Source organism: Bos taurus, chromosome 13, assembly GCF_002263795.3.
Source record: "Bos taurus isolate L1 Dominette 01449 registration number 42190680 breed Hereford chromosome 13, ARS-UCD2.0, whole genome shotgun sequence".
NCBI lineage: Eukaryota > Metazoa > Chordata > Mammalia > Artiodactyla > Bovidae > Bos > Bos taurus.
The window spans coordinates 17,774,211-17,791,038 of record NC_037340.1 but is presented as its reverse complement, the minus strand read 5'-3'; the positions used below and the strand labels follow the sequence as shown (position 1 = coordinate 17,791,038).

Genomic DNA, 16,828 nt, shown 5'->3' with positions numbered 1-16,828 from the left:
TTTCAGTCTATAAAATTAGGAGTACCATGTTGGAAGTAGGAAGAAGAAGAACAGGAGAATAAGAATTGTTGAATAGTACAGTTTTAGGCACTAACAGAGACTGTAGCTAATGTCCTAGAGTCCATCATTGAAGTGTCATCGTTTTATAGTAAGCATGGTCCTCTATTTTGACCTCTTTTTAAAATGCTCTAGGGTTAATACACTAACTTCCCCATACTTTAATGTAAATTATTTTTAAGATGAAAACTTCTAAGCAGAGAGAAAGGAAAAATTATAATTTGACCTCCACTGTGGTTTGCTATAGCTGATCATGAATTTCCAAAACAAATACTTGGATATTGTTCACTTGATCTTTACATTTTTGCATTCTTAATGATCAGGGCTGCAGTTCTCCTCGAATGTTTGTAAGTTGGTAGTTTATGTGGAATTTAAGGAATTAAGAAATGTTGAGTAGGTAATTTAAAAAGAATGTAAAAGAAGTAATGGCTCATTAATTTAAGGTTTTATTTTGATAATTTTATATTTGAACTACTATAAAACATAAAATGCCAAAGATAACTATTTGGCTGGCAACTTTAGGGACTTTTAATTTGGTTACTGTGAGTTTCAGGATAATCATAATTAGCAGAAAAATTGACAATAAACTAATATTTCAGGCTTCTTTTAAAAGACAGGAAATAGGAAAAAAGTACTGTATTTTTTCTTTCTGTCAAAGCTAAATCACTGTTTGTTTGTATTTATAGGCAAAATCATCAGCATTACAGACCAGTAATCAGCCCACTTCACCGGTAAGAAATTCTTTTCTTAAAGCTAAGCACCAGGGTTTCAAACAGGTTACAATAAATATAGATTATATGATACTCTTAAAGTTTTCAAAATAATATTTACCATTTTGAACTTTGAGGTTTAAAATATATTTGTTTTAAAACAGAAAGAGAATCATAGACTTAGAGAACAAACTTCTGGTTGCTGTGGGGGAAGGGTGGGGGGAAGGGAGAGTTTGAGATGGACATGTACACACTGCTATATTTAAAATGGGTAACCAACAAGGACCTACTGTATAGCACAGGGAACTCTGCTCAATGTTATGTAGCAGTCTGGATGGGAGGGGAGTTTGGGGGAGAATGGATGCATGTATATGTATGGCTGAATCATTGGCTACACTACTATACAAAGTAGAAGATTTAAAAAATTATATATCTATGTTTGTCTTGTCAGTCTGAAGGACTTCTGAGAGTCTACATGAATTATGCTCTAAAATTATCTCCCTCCCTCTGCTGCTAAGTCGCTTCAGTCGTGTCCGACTCTGTGCGACCCCATAGACGGCAGCCCACCAGGCTCCCCTGTCCCTGGGATTCTCCAGGCAAGAACACTGGAGTGGGCTGCCATTTCCTTCTCCAATTCATGAAAGTGGAAAGTGAAAGTGAAGTCAGTCAGTCGTGTTTGACTCTTAGCGACCCCATGGACTGCAGCCTACCAGGCTCCTCTGCCCGTGGGATTTTACAGGCAAGAGTACTGGAGTGGGGTGCCATTGCCTTCTCCCTCCCTCTAGGAGGAATGAAATCTTTTATTGTATATTTTAAAAATTATGAACTAGATGTGTTTTTAAGTTTATACATGTAACAGATTGGTGACCAGCTTATTTTATTTTCTCAGAGACCATCTTGGTGGCCCTTCGAGATGTCTCCTGGTGCATTAACCTTCGCTATCATATGGCCTTTTATTGCTCAGTGGTTGGTGCATTTATATTACCAAAGAAGGAGAAGGTAATATGATAGTTTTATAATTGTAAAGTGAAAAAAGTGAAAGTATTAATCACTCAGTCATGTTCAACTCTTTGCGTCCCCATTGACTGTAGCCCATCAGACTCCTCTGTCTATTGAACTCTCCAGGCAAGAATACTGGAGTGGGTTGCCATTTCCTCCTCCAGGGGATCTCTGTGCCCCAGGGATCGAGCCTGGGTCTCCTGCATTGCAGGTGGATTCTTCACTGTGTTAGCCACCAGGGAAGCCTGTTTATATTACCAGTTTACACACTGGTATATAATTCTACACAGTATATATTCTAAGTGGTATGCAAACTCTTCTACAGCAGGCAGAGCTTTCAGCAGTAGTCAGGGAAATAGGTCCATCTTACAGATGGATTGTCATACTGAACATCCTGTACTGATCTGAGACTGCGACTACCTTGGTAATGATATCTGGTGGGTTGCTAGACACTTGTTAGATTAAAATTTTTTCACTTGAGAGCATCTAAAGAATTTGCACACTTTTGATTCATGCAACAAGAAAATGATTGATTACAGGCATAAGTTTTATGGAGAAATAATGTTCTTAACATCTGATGTTTATTTTGGGCCCTTTGCTAATATTAAAGGACAACAGATGAAAAATGCCTGCATTCATTTTCTGTACCTTAGAAATATAGACACTGGCACTTTAGAAAATGTTCACCCTGGTGGTGGACTGTCTCCAGAAGTAGGGCTTATTCTAATTTGAGAACCAGAATTCCAGATTGGATGCCAGGAAGTAATTCAGATAAGACGGAAAATAATAGAATCATTGGCAAGTACTCTGAGGTTGTCTAGATGAGGAGTAACGTGAGGCCAAAACTACTGGGTTCAAGAAAATCTTCAGAGCAATTTTTTGAGACATTACATGAACTGAATTATTTTCCCTGGATGGGCAGAGGGACAAATGTTGGTCGTTCTTGGCCTCATTGATTATGTTTTTGTTGTTTTGTCACCATTTCTCATTAGGTCAGAACCAATGGGGAAAAGACAGGGGGTGTTTGGTGGTAAGATTTTAAGTGTTCTCTTATGCATGTGCAGTAGAAACACATTTTTAAAAAAACCTACAAATTTAAATAATTGTATGTCTGTTGTATCTCTATCAAAGAACTGACGTTTCTAATTACTGCACATGATAACAAAAGCAAAAACCAAATATTTACCCTTCTCTTACATAACAGGGGTAACTGGCTTACTACTCTTAAGTGCTCTAGTGAGAGTACTTCATAGTAGAGAAACTGAAAACATACGTGACCTCAGTTTAGTCTTCTTTGTTCTCTGCTTATGTTATGACAGTTTGATTTATCTTTATAAATGAACTCAGTAAGTTTTCTGATACATTAGTGTTCTTGGAATATAGTTGCTGACTTACAGAAACTTAGGTGGGATTTCAGAAGCCTAAGCGGCTTTCTCAGTGTCATTTACCCCTTTCTAAGCCATCTGTATATGTGTTATTTCAGCTGTTAAGATATAGACCGTAGTTTAAATCCTTTCTTTTCCCACACAATTGATGTTTCTACTGTGATGGTTGGTTTCTATATAGTGTTTTAAATCCTAACATCCCTGATAACAGGAGGAAAAAAGAGCCAAACTGTTTTTCAGTAGGTGGTTGTGCTGAATTTAAGCAGCTGGGAACAGTGGTGCTAATGGAAAGTGTGTATATATTTTGTAGTGCATTCAAGAATTCTTTTTCATGTTTTCCTTTGTTGAAAGTTGGGGACTGGAGAATAGAGAAACTGGGCACAGGACAAAAAAACATAAAGCTTATTACTTCAGTATTATTTCACACTTAAGGTTGAAGCAGCTTGTCACTTTATTAAAAACTGAAAAAACAAACTGTACTTTGCTTAGTCTTTGAAAATTACAGTTTTTCTAAAATGATTATTATTTTTTAATGTTCCTCACTAGTGAAAGTATATAACAGTCCTCCTAAGTATGCCTTCTATCTGTTGACAGATGTCTCTGAATGGGAAAACTTTGCTCTGTTTTTAATTTTCTGTTTTATTATTATTGAATCTGTATCCAGTTTTCAATGTATCCTGGGTGTTTAGTCCTTCCAAGTTGTAAATTATTTAGTGCTGTGCAATTGCATTTTGATGAGATGGTGTTTTTATGTATTGTTTGGTTACACATGTAACAAACCAACCGGGGTTGGAGGTGGAGCCATGTTTGAATCAGAAATAAAGCTTTGGCTTTGAGGGGCTTTCAGTTCAGTTCAGTTCAGTCGCTCAGTTGTGTCCGACTCTTTGCGACCCCATGAACCGCAGCACACCAGGCCTCCCTGTCCATCACCAACTCCCGGAGTCCATCTAAACCCATGTCTGTTGAGTCGGTGATGCCATCCAACCATCTCATCCTCTGTCGTCCCCTTCTCCTGCCTTCAATCTTTCCCAGCATCGGGGTCTTTTCCAGTGAGTCTGCTCTTCACATCAGGTGGCCAAATTATTGGAGTTTCAGCTTCAACATCAGTCCTACCAATGAACACCCAGGACTGATCTCCTTTAGGATGGACTGGTTGGATCTCCTTGCAGTCCAAGGGACTGTCAAGAGTCTTCTCCAACACCACAGTTCAAAAGTATCAATTCTTCAGTGCTCAGCTTTCTGATGGGACCCGATGCCATAATCTTCATTTTCAGTTTCATTTCCAACTCTCACATCCATACATGACCACTGGAAAAACCATAGCCTTGACTAGACAGACCTTTGTTGACAGAATAATGTCTCTGCTTTTTAATATGCTGTCTGAGGGGCTTTAGGCATGTTTTAATCTGGCAGTTTTCATTCCAATCCTAAAAAAAGGCAATGCCAAAGAGTGTTCAAACTACTGCACAATTGCACTCATCTCACACACTAATAAAATAATGCTCAAAATTCTCCAAGCCAAGCTTCAACAGTACATGAACCGTGAACTTCCAGATGTTCAAGTAAGATTTAGAAAAGACAGAAGAACCAGAGATCAAATTGCCAACATCCATTGGATCACTGAAAAAACAAGAGAGATCCAGAAAAACATCTACTTCTGCTTTATTGACTATGCCAAAGCCTTTGATTGCATGGATCACAACAAACTGGATAATTCTTAAAGAGATGGGGATACCAGACCACCTGACCTGCCTCCTGAGAAATCTGTATACAGGTCAAGAAGCAACAATTAGAACTGGACATGGAAAACAGACTGGTTCCAAATCGGGAAAAGAGTATGTCAAGGCTGTATATCGTCACCCTGTTTATTTAACTTACATGCAGAGTACATCATGAAAAATGCTGGGCTGGATGAAGCACAAGCAGGAATCAATACTGCCAGGAGAAATATCAGTAACCTCAGATATGCAGATGATACCACCTTTATGGCAGAAAGCAAAGAAGAACTAAAGAGCCTCTTGATGAAAGTGAAAGAGAGTGAAAAAGTTGGCTTCAAACTCAGCATTCAGAAAATGAAGATTATGGCATCCTGTCCCATCACTTCATAGCAAATAGATTGGGAAACAGTGGCAGACTTTATTTTTGGGGGCTCCAAAATCACTGCAGATGGTGACTACAGCCATGAAATTAAGACACTTGATCCTTAGAAGAAAAGTTAGACCAACCTAGCATATTCAAAAGCAGAGACATTACTTTGCCAACAAAGGTCCATCTAGTCAAAACTATGGTTTTTCCAGTAGTCATGTATGGATTTGAGAGTTGGACTATAAAGAAAGCTGAGTGCTGAAGAATTGATACTTTTCAACTGTGGTGCTGAGAGTCCCTTGGACTGCAAGGAGATCCAAGCAGTCCATCCTAAAGGAAATCAGTCCCGAATACTTATTGGAAGGACTGATGCTGAAGCTGAAACTCCCAATACTTTGGCTACCTGATGTGAAGAACTGACTCATTTGAAAAGACCCTGATGCTGGGAAAGATTGAAGGCAGGAGGAGAAGGGGACGACAGAGGATGAGATGGCTAGATGGCATCACCGACTCAATGGACATGAGTTTGAGTAAACTCCGGGAGTTGTTGATGGACAAGGAAGCCTGGCATGCTGTAGTCCGTGGGGTTGCAAAGAGTCGGACATGACTAAGCAACTGAACTGAACTGAACTGAATCTGGCAGTGTTTATCAGGTTTTTAGTGTCATAGGAAAGAAGATTAGAGAACAGTGTGCTTGGTTTGGAGGAGACAGGTCCGTGTTAGCGATGAAGACAAAGATCTAAAAATCGTCTTAGGATGGGAAAAGTGTGGCCAGGAGAGGGCCCATTCTGTATGTCATGCTCTGGCACAGTGTCTGGCACGTATCTGGCTTTCAGTAAATATGTGCTGAATACATGGTTAAATGCCCACTCTTGGTAGAGCAGCTGAAGTACCATGTGACATGGATAGGCTTTGATTTTATTTAACGTATATATATATATGCATCTGGATGCAAGCATACACTGAGATAATCCTATACACATGTAAAGTAACTGCTTATCTATTTGTGTTAAGCTTTTAAAAAAATTTTTTTTTACATGGAAAGTAATACTTAAGGTCCACTGCTTGATTTTTTCCCCCCCAGTATAGAAGAATGTACATTTTTTATAGTTGATTTAGTGTTAATTCTGCTATATAGCAAAGTAATTCAATTATACATATACATATACATTTTATATTATTTTCCATTATGTTTTGTTATAGAATATTGAAAATAGTTCTCTGTGCTATACAGTAGGACCTTGGTGTTTATCCATTCTATATATAATAGCTTACATTAGAAAATGATAAAAGTAAATGAGATCCTATATCAATCTGCAGGGTATCTGAAAAACATTCTTTCTGCATGCTATGAAGAGTAACATCTGTAGCCCTGTTCAAAATTAGGCCCCGAACAGCCAGCCTCCTAAGATGGTACTTCCTGTGGTACCATATTCCCTCAGATACCTAACCTGGTCATTCTGCTATTAGAGTTGTCCATGACTTAAGTCTTAAGTACTGATAGCAGACCTTTCTTTTTTGACCAAACCACATGGCTTGTGGGATCTTAGTTCCCTGACCACGGATCAAACCCAGGCCACGTCAGTGAAAGTACTGAGTCCTAACCACGGGATCGCCAGGGAAATCACTGAAAACAGACGTTTTAAGTCCACAAGACTAGTCTTAAAATGTTACAAGCAGACCTTGTCTCCTTTTTTTTTTGCACTTTGCACATATTCTAGTTTGTAAACTCTGAAGTTTTGTGACACCCCTGTTGTAAGGCTATCAGCACCATTTTCCCAGTATCTGCTCACTTCATGTCTCTTGGTCTTATTTGGTAATTCTTGAAATATCTCAGGCTTTTTCATTATTTTTTTAATCAGTTATGGTGATCTGTGATTAGTGATGTTTGATGTTATTCCTATGACTTGTTGAAGGTTCAGATGATGGTTAGCATTTTTTAGCAATAAAGCATTTTTGGTAGAAAAGGTTTGTCTATGGCAAACCTAGACAGCATATTAAAAAGCAAAGATGACTTTGCCAACAAAGGTCCAATAGTCAGAGCTATGGTTTCTCCAGTAGTCATGTATGGATTTAAGAGTTGGACCATAAAAAAGGCTGAGTGCCAAAGAATTGATGCTTTTGAATTGTGGTGCTGGAGAAGACTCTTTGAGAGTTCCTGGACAGCAAAGAGATCAAATCAGTCAATCCTAGAGGAAATCAACCCTGAATATTCACTGGAAGGACTGATGCTGAAGCTCCAATACTTTGGCCACCTGATGTGAAGAACTGACTCATTGGAATAGACCCTGATGCCGGTAAAGACTGAGGGCAGGAGGAGAAGGGGACGACAGAGGATGAGATGGTTGGATAGCATCACTGACTCAATGGACACGAGTTTGAGGAAACTCCAGGAGATGGTGAAGGACAGGGAGGCCTGGTGTGCTGCAGACCGTATGATTGCACAGTCAGACATGACTTACTGACTTCACAATTTTTAATTGAAGGAATGTACAGGTATTTTTAAACATAATGCTATTGCAGACTTAGTAGACTACAGTAGAGTGTAAACTATGCACTGGGAAACCTGAAAATTTGCTTGTCTCACTTTATTGTGATATTAGCTTAATTGTGATAGCCTGTACTTTGAAGCAAGCATATTTTTAATTAATTAAGAATAAATAAGTGTTTTACAAAAGTTACGCCTAGGTTTCTGGGGCACAGAAACATCTCAGCATTCCTGACAGAGCAGAGTTCAGTGGGCTGGGGGAAGGCAGGATGCTATTCCTGCTTTCTTTTCTGTTATTTTCTGTAACTTCTCTTACCCCCTATACCCTCCATTATGCAAGTTAATTTTTTATAAAAGGAGAGAAAGTTCATAAGTGCCTGAAAAAAATCCCCAAATTCTGAAGATAGTAATAGTGACTTATGTCTATTACCCTATTACAGTTGAAGATTGGGGGTTTCATACATCAAGTCATGTGCTTTTTGGTAAATCTTTAGAAGACCTTGTATGGCAATCTGCATCACGTGAGTTCAGGCACCTCCCTGTCAGCATTTCTGCTAACACCTCACTCAGGCAGTCTTTACAACCACCCATGATTCTGTTCCTCCAGGATTTTTTTTCCTTCATGCCATGAGTAATCTTCTCCTGTTATGTGAAAATCCATCTGATTATTTAAAATGTCACACCCAGATGTACATAAGACTTCTTCAGAGGATAAAGAATGTCCAGTTATGTACAAGGTCATCCTTGCCAAGGCATTGCCTAAGATTATTTCTACAAAGGTGGTGGTGTAGTCACCAAGTCATGTCTGGCTCTTGCAACCCCATGGACTATAGCCTGCCAGGCTTCTCTGTCCGTTGGAATCTCCAGCCTAGACTGCTGAAGTGGGTAGTTATTTCCTTCTCCAGGGGATCTTCCCGACCCTAGGATTGAACCTGGGTCTCCTGAATTGTAGGCAGATTCTTTGCCATGTGAATGAGGGAAGCCCTTCTACAGAGGAGAGGAATCAATGTGTAATGACAGTTTCAGGCATTTTGGCCTCTGCAATGCTGAGGACTGTTTAGAAGTTTTACAGCTGTGGGTCCTTTCCCAGAATTCAGATCACATGTGATTGTTGTCTTGTGCTCACAAGTTTATCCTTCCCTGGTAACTGACCCTGCTATTAGTAAAACTGTCACATTATACGTATCTGAGTTGTTGGTTCACATGTCCTTTCCACCCCATCCCATCAATTAAACAGCTTTTTGAGGGCTGAGAGCCTGCCTTATGGATGGGTGATCCTCAGTCACTGGTACAGTGCCTAGAAAGTATCAGATACATAATATGTGTTGATTAAATGAACAGTTCAGGTTGTGCATCTAGCAAACTTTTGTTGTTTTAGTAAGTTTTTTGTTTCAGAACTTTTCCATTTTGATAAAGTTATGAAATAATTTGCAAAAGTCTGAACTGTGGAATAGCCAACTAGATGAGATTCTAGAAGCCATAAGAGGAGTGTACATTTATTTATTAAATTTATTTTTAATTGAAGTATAATTGCTTTCCAATACTGTGTTGGTTTCTGCCAAATATCAACATGAATCAGCCAAAGGTATACCTATGTCTCCTCCCTCTTGAACCTCTCTCTCCCAGGGAAGGTGCATTTAAATTGTTTGTTGGAAACTGTAACTTGGTAATGTCATCACTTGCAGGTGGATCTTTCCTGTTGCGCTCTAAGTGACATGAAGTAACTGCATAAGAATCATTTGTAATTTCATGGTCTTATTTTGAATTTGAGTATTATTATTATGTTACCTACCATTCAGCAAATTGTTTGGTATGGATGTGTCTCATATTCAGGTTGCGTTTATACTCATAAGACCTTGTTTATTTTCCTCTTTTCAAAGAAAATTGAACTAAAGAAAATGACATTTTGTTGAAGAAATCTACTGGCCCTGGATAACCTCGGGATGATACCAATTGTGGAGCTTACACGAAAATCCTAGTTTGTGATGATTACATTTTTGTTGTCCAGTAGTTTGGTTTGTGTACATATATATATATATATATTTTGCACTACACAAATGATAAACATTTTAAGGACTAATATTGCTGATACTTGAATAATCAATCTCAACTAGGTGATAAGTAGCATAGATTTCCCCTAGCCTTGACTTCGAAGGACATTAAATTATTAATTACTGTTTGGTAACATGTTTACCTGATTATCTCCCATAGAGAATGATAAGCTGCTTTTCCCAGGTATAGTTGTGATGATGAGAACAGATTTATAACTGGGTATTTTTAACTTTCTAAATTAAATAGGAGAAAGTATGCAAACCAGGAGTGAATTTCAACTAATAAATCAACCGTCTTTTTAAGTCACTGAACCTCCATGCAGTTTACTAGAAAAAGACTGGAAGAATCTTCTCCACATCCACTCTGTGGGCTGCTCAAGATCCCACTTGGGCATGCACAGCTCTGACTTCAGTGTTCAGGCATCATGACAAAGCAGAGCCCTGTGTACTAGGCTTCATTTTTACAAATGATTCACAGAACAGACCTTACCGGCTAATGGAAATGATGAAGAGTGGGCTTAAAGTAGGTTTGTCAGTGTGTTCTGAGTCTGCAGATCATTAATAAGATTTGTATTCAGTTATATACATGGATTCCTTTGTAATCATTTTCCTTTAACTGAGAATATCTTGTTTCTGCTTCATAGGGTGCTTTGAAATATAAAATGAAAACTTATTTATACTGTTTTTACAAAGGTCAAAAGGAAACACATGAAAAATCACTTTTCTGCAACTGGTATAAACCACACAGACCGGACTTTTAACCTCTTAGTGCCTCAGTTTTTCTTCGGGGTATAATATTGGAGACGTACCTATTTCTCAAGGGGTGTTGGAGGGATTTGCAAGCTAGCAGGCCATAAGCTTCTATTTGAATAAGACACACCCAACTAATGTAAATTTAAGTGTCTCTCCCCAACCCCCCACCTATAGATTAAGAAGAAGACTGTAACTTAGATTCTTGAAGGCTTTCTTTGGAATTGTCCTTCCTGTATACCTTTTGAAACTCCCTGCTCATGTAGATGTACCTTACTTATACTTCCAAGATTTCTCTGATTCAAAGGCTTAGTATCAAATGATTTTTAAATATTCTTGGTATGTGTGATGTTGGCTTTAGCATCATGTGTTCAGAGTGTTTTTGATAAGAGAGAAAGTAATCTGTCCCTAGTATAGAGGGTGGTTCTTTGTTTACCTGAAGAAAAAAAATATGATTTGCTTTTCTGAAGACTGTTTTTTCCCTTGATTTTTTCTTACATGTAACTTGGTGTTTTTTTAAAAATTTTTAATCCCATCTTGATTAAAATGTGTCTGTCTAAATGGATCTACTGATTATTTGCTTTTAAAAAGCTGTCCTCTATTTATTTAGGGGAAAAAAGTGAAGCCAGTAACTGAATTATATGTAACAATAAAATTTAAACCTGTGGATCTGGAATTATTCTAAAAAATTAGCCCTCTATCTGGTATCAGAAAATGGTGGCTTTCCTCTTAGTATATAAGGAAATAAGATGCAGAGTAAGAATGTAAGCAGTTGTGATTCGTGACAAGCAGTTGGAGGTAACTAGCTCCTAGGGATAACCAATTGTATCCTATTCCAAAGTCTTATTTTATAGTTTGAAAAGCACTTTGCACACTGTTCTTGTATATACAAGTAAAGATGTAATTACATGACATAGTGTTACTGCTTTGTTTAACAAGAATCTCATTTAAGATTGACAGCTATGGTATTTTTTTAATGATAATACTTTTCTGTTTCTTTACTGTAAAATTAAGTTAAAAATAAAAGGTTAATGAGAATTGTTATGGTTTTTATTTCTTGTTACTGTTAGAAGTGCGTTGATTATATACTAAGGCTTAAATAAGAATAAATAGTAGGGATTCAGAGAAAGTAATTGTTCCTCTTTCAAAATAAAGCCATGCTATTACACATCATTAAAAAGAAAGAAACGGGGTGGTGGTTAACTCATTTAGTTGAAAGTGTTGTTGATCATGTGAAAATCTTAAGTTTCAATTTTTATTCCAACTCAGTCGCTTCCCACAGCCTCTCAGTGCAGCCTTCATCAGCCATCTTAAATGCATATGATTGGTCTTAGGTAGAAAATGGTGTTTTTAATACAAATGTATAACTTGTAACTTCTCTGCTGCTGCTGCTAAGTCACTTCAGTCGTGTCCGACTCTGTGCAGCCCCATAGACGGCAGCCCACCAGGCTCCCCCGTCCCTGGGATTCTCCAGGCAAGAACACTGGAGTGGGTTGCCATTTCCTTCTCCAGTGCATGAAAGTGAAGGCGCTGAGTTGTGTCCGACTCTTAGCGACCCCATGGACTGCAGCCTACCAGGCTCCTCTGTCCATGGGACTTTCAGGCAAGAGGACTGGAGTGGGGTGCCATTGCCTTCTCCGTAACTTCTCCAGGTAGTGATAAAAGTGATGACAGCTGTTTGTAATCCTTAAGATATCAGTGTTCTGTTGCCTGTAATAGGAACCTAACTGCAGCAGCTTGAGTTGTTTTCCTCATCTACAAGGAGTTAGGAAGTCCAGGGCTAGTGATGTGCTCCTGCAGTGCCCTCAGGGACACAGGTTCCGTCTGTTGTTCTGTCCTGTCATCATTAGGGCGTGGGTCTTCTCTTTGTGTTTGCCAAATGACTGCTGTACATCTCGGTCCAATGTCTACAGTACCAGCAGGCAAAGATCCTTATCTAATAAAGAAACTTGTAACTTGCCTGGAAGTCTCACAGGACATCCCTTCACCATCTTCTTGGCTAGAACTGGGTCTCATATCTTTGTCTGAGAATAAAATTGTTCTAGTTTATAGAGATACTAATTCTATAAGTTTGCCCATACACAGGAAAGGCCATGTCTTTTGGCCTTTAATACTGTCCTAAATTCTCTTCATTTTCTTTTCTACTTCTTAGTCCTTGTTTTCTCTCCTTGTTTTCACCCTGATCTTGTCTTTCTCTCCATTAATCCTCCTTTTCAATGGAACCATGTTTTTCAAGCTGAAAAATGATAAGTGTTCTTTCCTTTTTCAAAAGAAACAAACAACTTTTAAACTTATCCATAATACAGGTGAGGTGTAGCCACTGTCATTTTTCCTGCCCAGCACAAATTCCCCCCGCTGATAAAACATCACTCTCCTCTTCCTCCCTGCAATTCTGCTCCACCCCAAGCCACAGTAATGGGCATGTCCCTCAGATCTGGCCCCTGTCTCTCTCCTTCTCTTGACCACAGTGACAATCCCAGGGAGGGCTATATGACCATCAGTGAAGCAATAAGAGTTATTCTCCAGATCTGTTTCACAGAGCTTGGAGAGAAAGGCTTTTCCAGAATCTTACATAGTTTGAGTCATAACAGTATGTAGCCCTTTCAGACTGGCTTCTTTCACTTTGCAATCTACATTTCCTCCATGTAATAATCATAGCTTCATAGCTCATTTTTGTTTTTATGGCTGTGTTTCAATAAAATTTTATTTACAAAACAAGTAAGGGGCCCTATTTGTCCCATGGGCTGTAGTTTACTGCCTTCTGATTTAGGTAATTCATCTCTTTTTAGCATTGATTAATATTCCATTGTCTGGATGTACCAGTTTCTTTATTCATGTACTAAAGGACATCTTGGTTGCTTCCAAATTTTAATAATCATGAATAAAGCTGCTGTCAACATCTCTGAGTAGGTTTTTGTATGCTCATAAGTTTTCAACTCACTTGGGTGAATACTAATAGAGCATTGCTGGACTGCATGGTAAAGTCACCCTTAATTTTGTAAGAAACCGTCAAACTATCTTCCAAATGGAGTAGGAAACGGTAACCCACTCCAGTATTCTTGCCTGGAAAATTCCATGAACAGAGGAGCCTGGCGGGTTACAGTCCATGGGGTCGCAAGATGACCGAGTGACTTTCACTTCACTGTCTTCCAAAGTGGCTGTACTATTTTGCCTTTCCACCGGTAGTGAGTGGGAGTTCCTGTTGCTCCACATCTCTGCTAGCACTGGGAGTTGGTGTTTTGGATTTTAGCCATTCTGATAGGCGTGTAGTGGTTGTCTCATTGTTGCATTCTCTTTCTCTTTAAATTACAGCCTCTAAGGTTATAACTGAGAGATCCTGAGGATGTCTGTCTTGCTACTTGGAGGAGCCTTAAATAACCAACTTCTAAATAAGCCTTATTTAAATAAAGCTTAAATAAGCTAACATCTAGACCTAGGAACTTAAACAAGAGTCAGAAAACTGTGAGTTCAACTCCATTAATCCAGTTAACTCTGAAAACCCTATCCCTATGTTTACACATAGGGTTTACACAGTTTTGTTTACATGGGTTAATAAATTTGCCTTCTTACTTAAGACAGTTTAAGTTAGGTTTCTGATACTTGGACCAGAGTCCTGACCAGCGTAGATGACTTGCAATTGTCAGGACTGAGCGCAGGCCCTGAAGTCAGACTGTCTGGGTTCAAATTCTGTGCAAGTCATGGAAAGTCCCTTACCTTGTGTTTCCGCTTCCTTAGCTATACAATGTTGATGAAAATATCTCATAGGGTTAATGTATGCATAAAGTACATAGATAAGATATAGTTCAGGATATAGTAAATGCTTTTAAACTGATAGCTACCATGATGATAGTAATATTGGGTTGGCCAAAAAGTTCATTTGAGTTTTTCCATAAGATCTTATGTATCAATATATTACACCAATAATTGGGTTATTATTTCACTATATTACATAAAAATCCAAATCCCTTTTGCAGAGATAGGCACTGGTAATGTTGGTGCAAATGTACCAATTTTTTTTTTTTCCTTTTTAACAATAGCTAGGCGTTTCATTATCCTCTGGTTACTATTCCCTCCCTTAAAAAGTGTCATAGATTTCTGCTCTGGAGGCAACTACTTTCAGCACTTCTGGCTGTTTGGAACTTAGCTCCAAGGTTCTAGATGTGTGAACTGCTACTTTTTGATACTTCTGTTTTGGGAATTATCTGTTTACTTCCACCTACTGAAAATGGAAAATTTTATTTTTTCCCCCTCCCTTTGCACAGCTCATGTGTAAATAATTTACCGTTTATCACTTTGTTTCCAAAGGATGTGGTAAAAGATACAGATGAACCTGTAGATGGAAGGGCTGCAGGAAGTGGTGTGGAGCTTCCATGCCTCTCTAGGGGCACCATTCTCCCAGTGCCTCCTTGTGTTCATCAATGAGAATGCAGGGTGGGGCAGAAAATTACATTCTCTAGAGAAAGGAAACAGAGTTAATGTTTGATATTGCCTATGTGACTAAGCCTCCATCAGAATCCCCCAAGTACAGGGTTCAGAGAGCTGCTCTGCATGCAGGATCTTAGTTCCCCAACCAAGGATCAAAACCTTGCCCCCTGCGGTGGAAGCTCCGAGTCTTAACCACTGGACCTCCAGGGAAGTCCCAGAAAATTCCAAGCTTCTAATCATGGCTGGGTCTTTCTGGTGACCCCCCTCCCCCCACCCTCGGCTCCCCCCATCCAGAAGCCCACCCAGAGTCACCTCATTAGAACAAAAGGCACTGCTATCACCCAGGAAATCCCAAGGGATCTAGGAGACCTGGGTGAGGAATCGGCCAAAGATCAAATATGAGAACAACAACAACAAAATGCTCCTGGTGTTCTTATCACTTTGGAGATTAAAAGGTTTTAGGAACTCTGTGCTGGGAATAAGAGGCAGAGACCAATAGATGTATCTTCTATTATCTCTTTCCAGTCTTTTTTCTCTTTGGATGCTTGCAGTATGTTTTTTCCAAGACCAATAGATGTATCTTCTATTATCTCTTACCAGTCTTTTTTCTCTTTGGATGCTTGCAGTATGTTTTTTCCAAGACCAATAGATGTATCTTCTATTATCTCTTACCAGTCCTTTTTCTCTTTGGATGCTCGCAGTATGTTTTTTCCACATAACTTGGTATGTACAAGAAAGGTATCGGCTACAATGCTGCTGTGTAATAAACAGGCTCAGAACTCCTATTCTTTCACCCTTCTCATCCCATCCATCAATAAGTCCTGTTGATTCTACCTCTAAAATTGTCTTGAATCCAGATGGGCTGGTCCAATAGCCTTCTGTTCAGTCTCCCTCCTTTAAACATTGCCCTGACCCTTCCACTTTGCACAGTTAGAATGACCCACACACGGCTGGCATGGTATTAACTGAAAGGAGGCCAGGTGGAAACGGTAAATATTTGCACAGTCTTTTGGACTCTGAGTCTGTTTGGAACTGGTTAAAAATAAGATGGTTCTTCCTGACAAATAAGAGTGACCAGACCTGAAAATGGTCTTCAAGATGTTTTGGAGAATAATAGCAGAGTTTTATACAGCGACTATTTCCCAAACCCCAAATTAAGACAAATATTCTGAGTAGTAGGGTACTTAGCGCCATAGTGATCATTTATTAAATACCATTTAATGTACTTAACGTGTTATTTGAGTCTGTACTTGGTATTTATGTACTTCGTGTTATTTGATTCTGACAGAGGTACACCAAAGTAAATGCATTTTCTGTATTTGTTTAACAATTAGTGTAAGTGGGGAGGAAATTATTTTTAATTAATAAAAATTATACACAGTAATGGATGCACAGATTTCTACTGGCAGAGCAATCTGTGTTCTTTAAAGACATACACATCCACACAGTTGCCAAAACACTTCCATTTTTTTTTCATTCTTGTTCTGTCTCAAGTTTTTTCTTAATGAGTATCTAAACCCAGAACATCTTGACAGGTGTCTTAAAGGTTTGCATGCGTGCTAAGTTACTTCAGTCATGTCTGACTCTTTGCGACCCCATGGACTGTAGCCTACCAGGATCCTCTGTCCATGGGATTCTCCAGGCAAGAATACTGGAGTGGGTTGCCATGCCCTCCTCCAGGGGATCTTCCTGACCCAGGGATAGAACCTGTGTCTCCTGTAGCTCTTGCGTTGCAGGCAGATTCTTTACCACTGAGCCACTGGGAATCCCCAAAGGTTTAAGTTTAGATAATAAATAACTTGGTCCCAACAGACACCATTGCAGGATGCAGAATTCCAGGTGGCCATTGCTGTACCTGCTAGGGCTCTAACAGCACAC

The 16,828-nt window shown here is 39.0% G+C and overlaps 1 protein-coding gene across 5 annotated transcripts in view; it reads left to right on the top strand.

Moving 5' to 3' along the window:
- ACBD5 (acyl-CoA binding domain containing 5) overlaps positions 1 to 11,563 on the top strand; it is a 31,531-nt gene extending 19,968 nt beyond the window's left edge. For 4 of the 5 annotated variants that reach the window (XM_025000328.2, XM_005214157.5, XM_005214156.4 and 1 more), the window contains 3 exons: positions 744 to 788; positions 1,657 to 1,766; positions 9,605 to 11,563. In XM_025000328.2, the coding sequence (XP_024856096.1) occupies positions 744 to 788; positions 1,657 to 1,766; positions 9,605 to 9,617 (168 nt within the window). In that variant the 3' untranslated portion in view covers positions 9,618 to 11,563. 5 annotated transcript variants of the gene reach the window in all.
- The last annotated feature ends 5,265 nt before the right edge of the window (positions 11,564 to 16,828 follow it).